General features: G+C 28.8%; 1 protein-coding gene across 2 annotated transcripts in view; it reads left to right on the forward strand.

The window, feature by feature from the left end:
• olf186-M (Ki-ras-induced actin-interacting protein-IP3R-interacting domain olf186-M) overlaps positions 1-16,843 on the forward strand; it is a 115,434-nt gene that overhangs the window by 59,500 nt on the left and 39,091 nt on the right. For both annotated transcript variants that reach the window (XM_075369321.1, XM_075369322.1), the window contains exons 2-5: positions 1,127-1,590; positions 4,275-4,528; positions 15,334-15,422; positions 16,208-16,262. In XM_075369321.1, coding sequence (XP_075225436.1) covers positions 1,127-1,590; positions 4,275-4,528; positions 15,334-15,422; positions 16,208-16,262 — 862 coding nt within the window. The remainder of the gene's footprint in view (positions 1-1,126; positions 1,591-4,274; positions 4,529-15,333; positions 15,423-16,207; positions 16,263-16,843) is intronic.

Genomic DNA, 16,843 nt, shown 5'->3' on the forward strand with positions numbered 1-16,843 from the left:
CAAATTTTAGAACAATATTTGTTGTAGAAGTGTAAATGAACTAGCCAAGTCATAAATTACCAACTTTTACAATGTATGATATCTTTGGATGCTGTATTTACATTAAAAATTTAATATTATATGTTATTAAATATCAAACTTATATTATGTCGGATTTTTTTTTTTACATGATTCGTCATGGTGGTGGAGAATAGGTATTAATATTTACCAGATTCTTTTTTGATATAAAAGTAAAGAAATTTCTTGCAGATAAAGGTTAGTTAAGTGAAAGATATATGGCAATATTTTAGTCTCTTTTGTACCACATCCATCTAAAATTGAAGTCTAATGTATATTATTGAAAATCTCCATTTTCCAAGATTTTTTAAAATTGCATATATTTGTAGATATCACTGTAGAAATTGATTTTTTTATGGTTAAATTAGTTAAATCAAGATGAAATATATGACTTAAAATGTTATTTTTTTAAATTCTTTCACAAGTTAGTGTTATAACACTTTGTTCTTGTTTTAATAATATAAAATACTACATAATGTAATTTTTTTTTTTAATTTTTGTTATTTTTTAGCTTAAAACTAACAGATCTCTTTTCTTCGTGAAAGCTGTCCTGCCTTGTTCCAGTAAACTTTTGTTGCCTGATTTATTACTTCTTTTGTTTTTCAAATTTTATCAGCTGCTATGGTCAATTAGCCCCCAAAAAGCTAATGCTTGGTGCAGTGAAACTTCACACAGTGTTTAAGATGTGCAAGGACCATCTATTAATGTGATTTCAGCATTTTATCCGTAGATTACACTCTTTAGTTTCTACAGTGGTATTTTCTACCATCAGGATGTAAGGGATGTTTACTGTTTTTCCTAGAACCATCAGAGTATAAAGTAATAAATAAGTTTAAATAGAACAAGAACAAAGAGGGTAGGGAGAACAGGAATCCATTCCTTAAGTGCAATAATTAATCTCATGGTGTAAACTTTTTTCCACACAAAAAATTGAACCAATATTTATCAGTATTAATTTAACAACAGTAAAGAACAGACTGTTCATTTACCAAAAAATTACTATATTCTGTTTTTTTTGTTTTTTTTTTTACTATAAAAATGTATTTTAATTAAAATTATTTTGTTACAGGAAATAGTAATTTCCACGTAAGGGTACAGAATTTTGTACGCAAATTACGTCCTGAGAGAGTAAGAACACAGTTGCAATGCCTTATATCAACAGTTGCTGAGAAAAAACTGATACCACATAGTATTATTCCAGTTGAAAAAAATCAAGCAGCAATTGATGTCAAGCAGCAAGAAAGTTTAATTACAAGCGGTGATGACATTGAGGTAACAGATTATTCTTTAGAAGAGGCGAAAAAGAAAAGTGTTGATTGCAGTGAAGGTGAACAGTGTGAAAGTGGTACAGAACAGGTGACGGATCTTCCTGAACCTGAATCTAATTTGAACACTTCAAAAGAGGACCAGTTAAATGTTATAACTGTAGATGTTGAAGTTGAAAAGATCAACGAGCAGCGGGAGCTATTGGAGGCATGCAACAGAGTGGCAGTGTCAGTTGACAAAGTCAAATCCATGTCTGGAGAATACTCGGTAAATTTTTTTTACATTTAGTTTAAGTCTTTGTCTTAAATTAGTTTTTACAGTCCTGTAATAATTATATTTTTTGAACTCATATAAGTTCTAGTGTTACATCATTGTTATAATTTGGTAGCAGTGAGAGCAGGGGTTACATATGGCACTATTGGCTTTGGACTTAAAATTTTACTTCATTTCAGTCACTGTGTACCTCGGGTTCTAGACTCACCTTAATTTAAGCTTAATATTTGTTAGTTTATTACTCTTTTGGAAGAAGAATATATTTATAGATTATATTATCTCTTCTTACAAGTACCAGAAACCAGTACTTAATAATAGTAAAGAAGAAAAGTGCAAAGAAAATGAAGAAATTATTTCCATAAATATTACTCTCAGCTGTACAATACGGTATCAGTAATAGCTTATTGTTGATTCGTGCTGTAGTGTACTGATAAACATATTATAATGAGTATAAGTGTTCAAAGCTCATAATAATTTTTATCTACTAATGCTGAGAGAAAAAAAGATGTAAAGGTTTCATAATTTGATAAAAGCCTTTCACTTCCAAATGTAGAGTCATTAATATAGTTTTGTTAAGGTAATGGACTCCTGTCCTCTAGCTCTTCTTCTTTTTCCTGTTTAGCCTCCGGTAACTACCGTTTAGATAATTCTTCAGAGGATGAATGAGGATGATATGTATGAGTGTAAATGAAGTGTTAGTCTTGTACATTCTCAGTTCGACCATTCCTGAGATGTGTGGTTCCTGAGATGGTGGTTGGTTAAACCCAACCACCAAAGAACACCGGTATCCACGATCTAGTATTCAAAGCTGTCCTCTAGCTCAATGTGTAAATGAGGTTAAACTACAAATTATAAATTCACTACTTATAACTGAAAGAAAATAATTAATTCTTTGCTGTTGTAATGTTTTTATCTCGGTTGAAAATTAAATTTAATCTTATTATTTATTTTTTAAATATAGTAATTTTGTGATGATTCAAATTTTATTGACTCTAAGTAATATGGCTCTTTCAAAACAACTCGCCTTCATCAGATGAAATCCCAGCTTCTTCATTCCTAGGTATTTTCAAAACCTGTTTTTCTTTTTCTTCATTTCTCACCATAATTACTCCTACATCATTAGATGATTTCTACTCATTTCTTTACATCTGTCCATAAAAGTTAGGTGGTGGAGTTTAGGTCAAATTTTTTATGTTTTCTTGTACAGAAATTTCTGTTTCTTTGTTGACCATCCAGAATTTCTTTATTTGGGTCCGAAAGTGGGAACTTGCAAATGTTCCTTAACAGTGATATTGTTTACAACCACAAAATTTAAGTAGTAAGATTTAGTATTAATTTATTTTTTCAGCCATTTAGGAAAATATTAAATTCAGCCAATAAGAAAACATATTATATTCATTTGTGATAATTTCCAGATGGTTAACTTAGCTAGAATGTGTTCCATCACCCCTCACACTTGTAGCATAATTAGATTTAATCTTTTGAAACTTGTAGGATTAAAAGTCCAAATTTCATCTTAAGGCACCAAGTTCTTTGTTCATGATCGTAAAGTATATGTAAGTTGCATTTGTATTTATAGTTGCTGTACTCTCATTACTATATATTGATAAAGAATTAAAATAATTAAATCTGCTATATTGAATTTTCTGTATAATTTTTCAGCAATTCATAATTTATTTCAAATAATTGAAATTGGTTTTATCTGGGCTTAGGTTGTCTGGATTCAATGGTACGCACATCTTAAAAGTGTTATAACCATGAACCCTAACGTTTAATGGGAATTATATATTTTTATAAAATAAATATGTTTGAATTTTCTAATGTTTTGTTAGTTGATGCTTTATTAAGGATTTTTCGCAAGCAGAACTATTGTAGCTATATTTATTTTTTTTGTTATAAGCAATAAAACATAAGTTTTCAACTTGTCAAGGTAATTGAGTATTCATCAGAAAACCTTTTCTATCAATCTAGAATGGTATGCATATGAATCCATAACAGCCATAATTAATTCATTGACAAAAGAATATTGGATTGTATCTTAATTGTTCTTCAGTATCTCATTGACCAACCTTCTCAAATACAATTATTTGAGGCAATATTTAAGACTATTCTGCCTCGTCCATCCACAATCTTACAACTATTCGGAATATGATTATTTCAAGATAATTTTTCTTGAAGTTTGATAAATTAAAAACATATTAATTTGTATCATACTGATATTTTTTTTTAAACATTTAAGAGTAAAAACTGACTTACGTATGAGTATGTGCTTTTTTGGCAGCTGACTTGTCATTGCAATGTATTTATTACAAGATAAGTTTGTTGACAAAATAATTTATTTATGAATATTTACTCCCCAAAACTAATTATTAACAAATAAAATAGTATAATCTATTTATATATGAAGGGTAAATAACAAGTTTGGAAAAAAGTCATGGTTAAAAGGCTGGAGTGGATTGGATTGAATGCCTATACCATGCTGCCAAAAGATGTTTTCATTTTCAGATAAATTTTGTTAAATATCAAAGTTTGGGTGATATTGATTTGGTTGAAGCGACTATTTGATATATTTTTTCATTAAATTTTAGTGATGCATGTCTGTTCATTTTGAATCCGTAGTTAGCATAGATGTTATCCTTTCAGTTATTTGAATTAGTGTTTTTTTTGGTTTTGTCTAGGCCTCATCGGAAGGGGATAGTGGACGTCAGCAGCGGCCATGTGAGCTAGCATTATCTCGTGAGCCATCAATACTGGAGGAAGGTGGTTTATCTTCTACTGTTCCAACATTAATTATTGATTCACCTAATGCTGGAGGTTCTAGTACTTTATTGTGTACTCCATCACCATCACCTTCACCACGTAATAAATCACCAGTCACTGTTCAGGAGTGGGTTGATTCATTACCATTAACACCTGTTGATGAAACATCGAGGTATTTTATTTATTTTTTGGTAAAAAATTACTATATTGGATGATATAAGACTGTTTTTAGTTTTATTATAGTCTGAAAAAATGGTTCAGGTATATAGATAGAGTAGATAGTATATGGAGATTGTGAAACTTTTTTTTTTAATTACGTGTTAGCTTGTCTAGCCATTCACCAAGTATAGAAGATATCTTAAGATTGTAATTAATCATAATTCTAAAGTAAAACCTTTTATTAGTAAAACCATTTGTAATTACTTATATATTAAAATATTACTGCATATACATTACAAGTTCATATGTAATTAATTTAGTTAAAAATATTGTAACTGGTAGAGAAGTTTTCAAAAAGAAGAAAGTGAGAGAACTGAAGAAAGAAGAATCCAGAAGGCAATAAAGGGATTCTTTCTAGAAAAGGACTTAAAGAAACTTGTAGAAGTTGCAGATAATGAAAATTATAAAAAACTGTCAGTCAGTCTGCTGGTCCCCAGCAGTATTATATATCCTGACCTACTGTACCAATCAGTACCTGACCCATCCTTTTTGTTCAAGCTTAATTTTCATTGTCAGCGTTCTGTGTGTCCTTTTCTAGAAAGAATCCCTTTGTCATTTCTTCTAGAGTCTTTATTTTCTTTCTTTCTGGAAGTTTCTCTATCTGTTACACTGTCTTCTCCTTAAGGCTGTTTGTCCCGCACAGCCTCCTGATAAGGTGCCACACAATCCAGATGAACTACAATCTTTTCATTCTTGGATTGCACTGAATTCTGTAGACTACATCATAGATTCTGTTCAATATAGAATCTTGCTTTAATAAAATAAAGAAGAACCTTACATCGTAAGATTCTCCTTCTTGAAACCCAGATGAATTTGCATGTAGGTCGTATCTTGCTTTTTTTTAGTCACTGGCTGTTTTCAGTAATTTATGTGGTCAGGCATAATAATGATGTTCGGAAGAGAGCTGAGGCTACCGTGTGATTTGCTCTTCGGTAAACTGCCTGGGAAACAGCAACTTACAATACTGTACAGAAAAATTGGTTAGTCATTCAACAGAAGTCCGTCATTAAGCTTGACAACATTTGAAGGTAGCCAGTGATCACATGAAAGCAAGATATGACCTTCAGGAAAATTGATCTGGGTTTCAAAAATCGGGTAGAGATCCAGTCTGTTTCTACTATCCAAGGAAGACAATCGTAAGATGTCCAAAACTTCAGACCAATTGGGAAGGACCTTACACTGTTTTAAACAGAATCCACAACATAGTGTACAGAAATCAGTGCAATCCAAGAAGATTTTGGTTCATCTGGACCATATGGTGCCTTATGAGGGACTATTCAGAATAAACAGCCTGAAGGAGGGGGCAGTGTAATGGGTAGATAAGCTTCCAGAAAGAAGAAAGAGAGAAAATGAAAAAAGAAGAATCTAGAACAAACAACAAAGGGCTTATAGAAAAGTGTAGAAAACGTGGACAGTGAAAGTTTATTACGCTTGAACAATGAAAAAAACTGTCACTGTACTGGTCCCTGTCACATGTTCGCATTTCAAAAAGAACATTGAGAGATAGCACACATAAAGATTTCTTATAAATACAATTTGTTACTCTTAAATAATTCATAATGTACTAAAGAGTAAATAAAATTAATTTAATAGTAATTAAATTAATTGATTAATACCAAATCCAGTTCAGTTAATAAATAAATTTATAATAATTAATAGAAATTATTATTGAATTAACAATAAGTAACAATAGAAAAATCTAAATTCATATAATTCATTTTATGCAAGTATTATTCACTTTTACTGTTTACAAAAGAACTACCATACACTTTATGAATGAATAGAAGAATACTGTCACTTTCACTCCTGTTTAAAAATAACTTACCAAACAAGCTTCTTGTTCTCAACCATTGTCCAAAATTGAATACTTGTGGCACACTCTTCACTCGTTTGTTACTAAACACTTAACTACGATCACTTATATCGTACTCTGCACTGAACTTGAACTAAAACAACCTGTCATTCTGCTGGTTCCTGGTAGTATTTATATCTCCTGACTTGCTGTAACAGTACCCAACCTGTCCTTTTCATTTTTCAAGTGTAATAATTTTCATTGTCCACACCTTCTATGCTTTTCTAAAGTCCTTTTCTAGAAAGAATCTCTTTGTCGTTCCTTTTAGATTGTTCTTTCTTCATTTTCTCTCACTTCCTTCTCTACCAATTGCAATATTTTATATTGTATTTTATTTCTAATTTTTAATAGTTATCTACTTTGGTCAGGAGTACCCCATATGTCTTACAAAAATGTGTTTGTATTATGTTTATTTAATCAATTATATATGCTTGTATGGTGTTTTTCATTTAGAAGCAAGATTCAGTGTTAGAATCTTGATCAGGCTTGACCTTTTTCACATGTTTCAGAGATTCATTTCTCTTCCCATCTTAACAAAATAAAAATAATTAGGTATGAGCCAAATGTATTTCATCACCTATATAATATGTTTTCATAAAACATAGTTGTACTCAGTCCACATTTCTTTAGATAGTTAATTATGCATTTGCACCAGTGTACTTATGACTCTGGTTAAGTTTGCTAACTTGGTTGGTGTCATCTTGATAAACTCGCCATTGTTTTATAAAGATAAAGCTTTAGGTAACCATTAAGGAAATCAATTTTTAATATAAACTGCTTGATAAATCTTTTAACAGCTAATCCAGTTTCAGGCGTTTATGCTTTTTAAATGCAACAGGCCTGAAAGTTCCAGTATAATTGATTCCTGGACATTGACTTTGCTTTATAAAATTAGAAGTAATTTTTAGTGTGAAAGTTAACATGTTTTGCTATAACTATATAAAATTTATATGTATAGCTAGCTGTTATCAACATGTTTAACTTGCAGTAGTAGTTCCAATAAAACTTCATTTGGTTTTTTTCTATTCATCTCTTTATATAATTATAATTTTCCACTGTAAAAAAATTTTCTAATTATCAAAATCCTTCATTACTTCTTTGAGTAACATAGTTTTGAATTATGGTACTAGTTCAGAACTAGCTTATTATCATTGAATCTTCTACCAACTTTCCTATATTAATAGATCATTTCACTTGCAGTATTCATTAACTTTTCACATCAGTTTTTATAGTTGAAGAATTTAATTTTTTATCTATACACCCATATCCAGATTGATAGAATTATTATGTAATTTATCCATTCCTTTTTCTTTTTGCTGTCAAACCTAGAATGGTTTGCAGCTGATCTCCATACATCACCATTCCCTGCAAGTCCATTATTTATTTATTCAATAACAACTGTGAAATCAACATTGCATTCCAAAACAGTTTACAGCTTGCTAATTTTCATCACTTATTACCATGTAAGGAAAAAATAATTCTTACAGTCTAAATTACTGTATCTAATATCAAAACAAAAGAGCAATTATTTTAAAAATTAACAAGCTGTTAGCTGCCCATGGGATGGGAAAAAATCAGTTTTTGAATATTTAAATAAAATAAATAGTGAATATTGTATTTCTCACAGGTTTCATTTTCTGGTCAAATATTTTATTATTGGCAATTATGGTTAATGTCCCAATTTCTGAGAAATATATATATAATTTTAAAAAAAATTAATTAAAATTATTATATATATATATATATATATTTTAATGATGTTTTAAACTCCTTATCCAATTTACTAAGCGATAAAATTTCCAAAGAGAAAATCTTTTTCTTTTCATTATTTAATTGGTGTCTTTTCTCCTCATTTATTTCTATAAATCTTCTTTCTCATATAAATGTTTTCTAAGCATTTTTTCGTGATGTACTGTCATGTTTACTTTTGCAGAAGAACTATTGTTGTAAATAGTTAAGATTATATCAAATACACTCTACTTCAATGTACATTTGCGAGTTAATTAGTTAAAGCATTCCTTGTATATTTCATTCAAGTAATTTTGTTGCTTTGATTTTTTCTCTTTATTACTCTTAATTATTCAATTCATTAATAAATATTTTTGTCACTTTTCCCTGCCTCTCCTTTCTCACTTTACTTCTTTCAAAAATCAAATTTCTTTCATATCTTTTATTTATTTTTTTTTAAATGACCTTTCTGTCTTTGCATTTCTCTTTCTTTAACTGATTATTTATTTTTAATCATATATAATTTTTTCCTTACTCTTGCATATTTATTTTTTAATGTTTAAATTACTACAACTTTATAAATTCTACCCCTCTTATAACAGTTAAGTTCCAGCTGTAGGTGTAGCTGGAAGAAAGCTACAGAGGCTAGGGCTATGGGGATACCAACCCCCGATGTCTTTAAGACTTTGGGGAGTTTTGCTTTTTAACTCCCCGTTGGAAAATTTAGGATAAGAAAGCTTAAATAAATAAATAAGACATATTTTGGTTATAAACATTTATTATGTGCATGCATGCAATACAATACAATACAATATAATGTAAACACTTCATTGTAATTTATGTGTTGAGTTTTTTTATTAGATGTTGATAGGAGTTAAAAAGAGTTTATCAAGATAAATCAAATTAATAAATTAAGATTGATTTGTCTGTTCTTGTGTATATTGATATTCCCATTTAAAAACTTGTGCTGTCATCAGCAGTAAAATATTTCATGAAGTTCCATTAAATCCATAAACATTTAGATATTAGAGGACAATGTTCTATTTTGGAACGGAAGAGACTGACTGAACTCATCAATATTTGAAAAGATACAATCAATTTCAGAAAAACAATCAAAAATTATATGTATTACTAGCATGAATGGTACAAATTAAGAGTTCTACTCCCTGGTTAAAAAAGTCCATTGAATCCAATCAAATCTCATATTAAATTGGACAATGTTCTAACCAAATCCTATTCAGTGATTTTTCAGTAACATTCGGCTGGGTTCTTAACAGGTTTCTTCAATGGGCAACCAATTAAATCCAACAAAATTTTATTCAAATTAGATAAAGGTCTAGCCAGATCCCATTGAAATTAAATCGATTGGATTCAGTGGATATTTTTTAAGCAGGGCTGCAAATTTCAAATACGTAACTAATAGTTTACACAATGAATAGGTAAGTAGTATTCATGCTAGTAATATACATATATTATGTGTGTGTGTACATTTTTCTTAGAAATATTTTAAGATTCGTGTATTGTCCAACCGCAGTTATTTTTTTTTAATAAGATTAAACCCACCTCTCATAGAGATGGTTCCAAAATCAAACCAATTTTTTCTCCATTTTTCTTGAATATTTTTTATTATGTCTTGACTTGGATTTGCATATTAAAAACGATTGAGCTTTACTTTGTCCTTTAAACCAAAATTCTTTTGATTTAAAAAAACCAAAAGAATATATTTTGGCTTCTAAAAAATAAATTGAAATATATTTTTTTAAAAACCAGTATGAATGTTTAATTCAAAATATTCTACAAAATAAATAAATCTTGTGTTCTATTTTTTAAATTTACCAAATTCTAAAATTGCGGAAATTCTAATTTTTCACTCATTTATATCTGTGTAAATTTTGATACAGTCAAATATGTTTCATTAAATTAGAACAGAAGTATTTTATTTTCAACATTATGAGACCTCACTTATTGAAATATGATTCCAAACCCACAGTCACAACAGATATCAGAACATATCATAATAATATAATTCCAAAATGGAAAAACTAAATTTGACTGAAATTTGAGCCAGGTTTTCTTCTTCCATTATGAAATAGATTATTATTGTGATAATTTTAAAAAATATTGAAAATTACCATTTTTAAGTGAAATAAGCTATAAAAAAGCAATGTTCAAACAAAATTTACTTATTTTTGGATTTAGAAATTTTAAATAATTTATGAATAAATTTTTCATTCAGTTTTAATATGGTTGCTTAATTTTTCAATTGTTCAACTGTTAAAGATTGTAACTAATATTTTTTTACTGTGGATTCCAAGCAGTTCATGATATCAACTTACTATTTGGTTCACAACATCTGGAATGCCTCGGGGATCTTGTATAACAAAAGATGCAAAGGTTAAAATTTCACTATATGAGATAAGGATAACACTAACAATAAAAGTGTGATTTATAAACCACTTCTTGTAGATCATAAACATTAAACAATGGTGGTTGGAGGTTAATTTCCTTGGATAAAAAAGAAAAAAGAAGAAATATTTGTTTGATTCATGAAGAAAAATCCTTATTTTACAATCATGTTGATTTACGTAATTTATATGACTTAACAGAACAAGTAGTACTGTTGTTAAACAAGTGGCATATTTACTGTTTCTTGATATCATGATTAATTATTTCAAGGTATATATATATATATATATATATATATATATATATATATATATTATTTATTTATGCTTTATTCAGCAGACATGCAAATATATATTTATAGTACTACAATATTAGATATTTGAAGTTGTTAATTATTACTATTATAAAAAAATTAATTATTATCTGTTATTTAAATGTAACTGTGGTTTCAGTAGTGGTTTTCAATAAACCACAATGATATACATATATTTTTTTTTAAATTATCAAAATTGTTATCGATTGACTACACTGTGTGCTACATTTTTATGAAAATATTACCATGATTAATTTATATTAACTTGTTATCGTCAACTATGAAAAGGTTTTGAGAATCAAGAATATACCCAAAATATAAAATAGAGTGTTTTACTATCATGATACATTTTTTCTATTGTTACGAAGCTCACATATTTCTTAATGGATACTAGACAAATTTACATTTGTTTTTTAATTTAACATAAATTAAATAATGGAATGACTTATTTTCGGAATTAATTACTAAAGGTATGTTAGAAAATTTCATTTGAACCTGAACCGATTGGAGCAACCACTTTTAAGAATAATGTTACTGTAAGTAATGTATTAAGATTGTACAAGGTCTTAGCATTAAGCATATTATTTCTTTATTACTAATAAAAATTCAGTTCTAGAAAAATTAATCTGGCTCTCAAGTAAAAAAAACTTTCATATAAACCTGTGTGGATTAAATTAAATTATTAAAATCAGGTTGACAATAGTGTAAGTTGATATAAGTTGATTATAGTGTAGAAATTAATTATAATTTCAGTAATTGTATTAATCCTTTAATACAAATATGTGTATAATACAGTGTTTTGTATAACAGCAATAGTCCTGTGTTCTTCCCAGGTATAAAGATTATGTTCTTGCAAAATTTCAGTTCAATTGGTCGAGGAGTTTTTGCATGAAAGAGTAACAGGCTCGTAGAAACCAGTAGATTTGTATATAATTCAGTTACGAAACAAATATTTGGTTAGATTATATTGAATGAAAATGGAATAATTTTTTTCTTTTAGTATTACATTCTTTCATGAATTTTAATGGAGCAAATTATATTTTTTTATACTGATTACAGAAAGAAAAATTGTGTTTTATGCCATTGTTTAAATTTTAATTATGATTTATAATAAAAAACTTTCACTACACAGTAAGATTAGAATGAGCATCTGAAATGTGCTCTTCTTGTCTAGGTTTGCAAGCCATCACTATCAGTTGCTAGCCAATCATTTAACATTTAAAGAGCTGGACTTTTTTTATCTAGTGTATATTGTAGTAACAGATCTTATTACTGTAGTATAAACTTCAAATCCAGACCCTGAATTTAAAGTGAAAGTAAGTAGTTAATCCATACTGATCTAAGCTAATCATTTAGAATTTTTATTTTTAGAAAAATATACAAATGAAAATAACAAAATAACTTCCTTATGAGTGTTGTACACTCATTACCCTAGAAATCAATGTTTTGAAGCTGTGGTAATGTTTTCTTAGAATCAGTTATTCATTTTCTAAAAGAGACTCATCAGTTACTTCAAAAAAATTCCAGTGCTAAATCTTGGGCCCAAATTAAATTCAATGTGCGAGTAAAGAAAATTACAAATTTTACTTAAAATTATGTTTAAGCATTCCAATAAAGAAACTAATGAAGTTAAAGTTTAAAACATAACTGTATATTAAAGATAAATTTAATATTTTTACTGAACTAGTGCATTAAGTAGCCAAAGTGCATTTATTTCCACTTTACTGAGTTTGTGATGATTATCTAATCAAAAATAATGTTTTTTTTGACATTTTTTTCTTTTTTTAATACAGATGATCTTTTTTCAGGGTTTTCTTTGATATTGAGTAATCTCATTGCTAATGTAATCTTAATTGTTAAATAAGGATTGTGATGCCAATTTAAAGAAACCTGGGATTTCATACTAATAATAATTATTACATTTAAGTGTTTTACATTTTAATACTCGCGTTGAAGTCCTGATTGATTTATAAGATAAATTATGATTATATTATTTATACAATCATTATATGTAGTATATGGCTTGCAACACAATATGGTTATGTTGAAAGTAAACACAGTTTATCATAATTTTTTTTTGAAAATGTTACAATTAGATATTTATTTTGCTAATAAAATACACCTAGGCCATTTCATTACATAATTGTTATCAATAATGAGGCATTTGTCATAGTGATACATGAGCTTTAAAATTACTTCATCATACACATTTATCAGTTTGTTTACCCATTATTTGGGAGTTCTTTTAATTAATAATCGTTTATTATGATTTAATTGTTGATAGTTTAGAGCATGAAGAAACATCCAGAAAAATAAATTTTAAATGTAAGATACTGATTCAACAATTCTTTTATTTCGTTATTTAAAATATTTGGTGTTAATCAAGGATCTCTTGAATATTCATAGTGAAATATATTTGTGCAATATATTAGCCCTTTCGTAACATAAATTTTTTTTTCATTCATCTCATTAATATCTTTTACAGCAACCTGTTACTTATAAATTTCAACAGGTGTATAAGTTTGAAAGTCCAAGAAACTTATCACTGCATAATTTTCAGTCAGTGGCTATACTGATTGTTAATTTTATACTATTCACACAGAATAACCATGAAAGTGTAGGAAATGTTAGATTGCAGAAAACATTATCAGCAAACCAATTGACCTTAGAATCCTACAAATATGCTAGACCATCGCAAGAGAAATTAATATAAATGGTCATACTTTTAAAATTGTTAAATGGTCATGGTTCTGATACTGATCATAACTAAATTTCAGAATTCATTTATTTTCTCCAATACCTATAAGCTTATGCCCAATTACTGCTACCTGGGTTAATTTTTTATGATAGGAAATGAATTCTGTATTCTGGAAATATATCAAGCCTAATTAGGATTAAATTGAAAATTTTCTGGATAAAAGGCAGAGCAGCTAGTAACCATGTAGCAGAGATTACAGAATAGTTATAAGATAATGTAGACTAAAAGTGTTATATTACTTTGTAAAAGCTAATAATATTTAGTTATAATATTTTAAGTTTTTTTTTTTATTTATAATATTAGGTGGTTTAAAATGAAATATTAAACTATTTTGATACTCTTTATTAATTCTGTATAAATTATTTTATTGTGAAATAATATATTTAAAAGAAATTACTGAATTATTTTTATGAAGTTATCCTTGAACCTTGAAACAAAAGTTAGATTTTATTTCTTCAAAAAATAAATAACATTAACAGTTCAAATATTTTATTGGTTGTGATTTTATAAAATGGTGACTGCCATTAGAAAAAAGTGAAGGAAGTATGAGGTCTGTTCAAAAAATACATAGAATAACGTCATAAAACAAAATGTACTTTATTTACAAGTTACTTGTCTGGGTCCCCTTCAAAGTACTCTTCTCCCCGATGCACACACTTATCCCAACAGTGTTTCCACTTTTGGAAACAGTCCTGGAACGTTTCTTTTGTGATGTTCTTCGGTTCCTTCATTACATTTGCCTCAATCTCTGGAATCGTTTCAAATCTTCTTTCTTTCAAAGGTCTTTTGAGTTTGGGGAACAAAAAGAAGTCACAAGGAGCGAGGTCAGATGAGTAGGGTGGGTGGGGAAGAACAGTGATAGAGTGTTTAGCCAAAAACTCACAAGTTCTGAGGGCTGAATGAACTGGAGCGTTGTTGTGATGAAAAAACCAGTCACCACTCTCATAAAATGATCTCAAAATCTCGTAACATGATCCAACTGATATCCCACGCTCTTCAGCAAGCTCTCTGATGGTCAGACGTCGATTTGCCCGACCCAGGGTCTTGATTTTGTCTATGTGTGACAGTTGATGTGGAAGGACATCCAGGACACTCATTGTCTTCAACTGACTGACTGCCATTTTTAAAATATCCATGCCACTTAAAACATGTCGCACAGTTCATAGCAACATCGCCGTAAGCCGTCTTGAGCATATCAAAAGTTTCATTCGCATATTTTCCGAGTTTAACACAAAATTTTATAATAACTCTTTGCTCGTTCAAGTCACTTAGTCTAAAATCCGCCAAATGAAAAAAACACTTCACAAAAAACCACATAGCTAAGCAACCAATAATGATATTTGCAATCAAAAAACTGCATTGTAATCAGCTGATCTGTACGAACATGGCGACACCAAGCGAATTTGACTGGAACCAACTGGACCTGAGCAATTCAAACAGTGTACGCATTTCTTGAACAGACCTTGTATATGTCATTGTTTTAAGATATTGTTTTTCATTTGTTGTTTTAACTATTATAGGTTTTATTTGATAGTAAATTAATTTCATTATAAGATACAGCAGCAATATCTGTACCATATTTAGTTAGTTTTTTTAATTGTCTATTTGTTAGATTCAAATGTGCGTGCAGTTTATCCTTTGCAGCTAATATGGTCATAGCATAAAATAAATAATGTTAACTGATGTAATTATGTATTTCAGGACTGAGACAGAAGATGATCACACAGAAGGTGGTAATGTTTTGTCAACTTCAGGCGAGCATGATGATAATCTTACTCTTGGAGCAGAAGGTAATGACTGGATCATAAAATAATAATTTAATGACTGCATAAGGTGAAAAGTTACTAATTATTGAAGTGTGAAAAGTAATTTAAAAACTGATTTTGAAGTAGCTCTACTGCAGTTTCCTGTCCTTTATTTCCACTTTCTTAATTTTACCGTTAGACTGAAGTACTTCAATAAAATAACTTGTCTGACTGTGTTTTTTGTTAGTACAGATCAGTCTTGATCATTTTTTACCTGCTGTATGGTGGTATTCCGGCATACAGTTTTATTATTACTTGCTTGATTATATTGATAATCAGTTATTAATGGAAAAATAATTAATAATGGGACTTTACTGAAATTCCACCTGGATCACCAGATTCTTTTTGATTATTATGGAAGAAGTGATTCACATGGCTTTTGAGGAAAGGTTTGCCTCTGTATTTTACAGCAAGTGTAGTATGTACAAACTGAGAATAAGTATTTGTCAAGGTAACTCAGATGGTAGTGTAATAATTTTTGGATCAGTCAGTGTTACTTTTGGTCCACGTGTGATTTTATTTATTATAAAATGTATCGGTTTAAAAAAAAAGATGAAAAACATGTATCGGATAATTATATTTCAAGATTTAAAGTGTATGCATTTTTTTTAGTGTTTCCTTTGTTGAGTGTTAATGATTGGGCTTGTTGGGCAATAAATATACATACTGTATTTTTATTATACCAACTAATGTACAGTATTTCATTGTACATCTACTCTGATAATGAAAGTATAGTTACTCTATCATCTTAGGATTTTTTTTTTTTACAGCTGGTCTATTATGTGGGGCACCAACATCTACTTTTCCTTCTGTTCAAGTAACAAGGTGAGAAAAATTATTTTTAGTATTAGGTATAATTTTTAATGGTAAATTTTAATAATATCAGAATCACATTCAGAACTTCTTCAGTATCGTTTCACATCTTCGCTTCTTACAGTAATAATTCTTTTACTAAATTTAATTTTATCTTATCATTTTACTCATATCATATATTGCTAAACTTGTCGTCAAGATTAAAAAATCTGATGTAGACACTACATAATAGGCTTGTACACCTATTAAATTACATATACACATTTTTTTTATTGTTATTATTGAATTATTATTTAATTAAAGATTTTTTTTTACAGAGGTTAGTAATTATTAATGAATCAATATATTTAAATTAAAAAAAAAACAGTAGATAAAGTTGGATTTGAACCGATGTGCCTCCCCGATGTAAGATCCAAATATTTCATTAATTAAATTTTTTTGTTTGGCTATAACTCAGGAACCAATGAAAATAAGTACTAAGTATGCAAGTACGTATGTTCTGACATCACGGCGAACTAATCAAAATGGATTCAGGGATGGTCAAAATGGATATTTCTGTTGAAATCTGAAAACCAAAATTTTTCACGATCACA

Source organism: Lycorma delicatula, chromosome 6 (genome assembly GCF_047948215.1).
Source record: "Lycorma delicatula isolate Av1 chromosome 6, ASM4794821v1, whole genome shotgun sequence".
Classification (NCBI taxonomy): domain Eukaryota; kingdom Metazoa; phylum Arthropoda; class Insecta; order Hemiptera; family Fulgoridae; genus Lycorma; species Lycorma delicatula.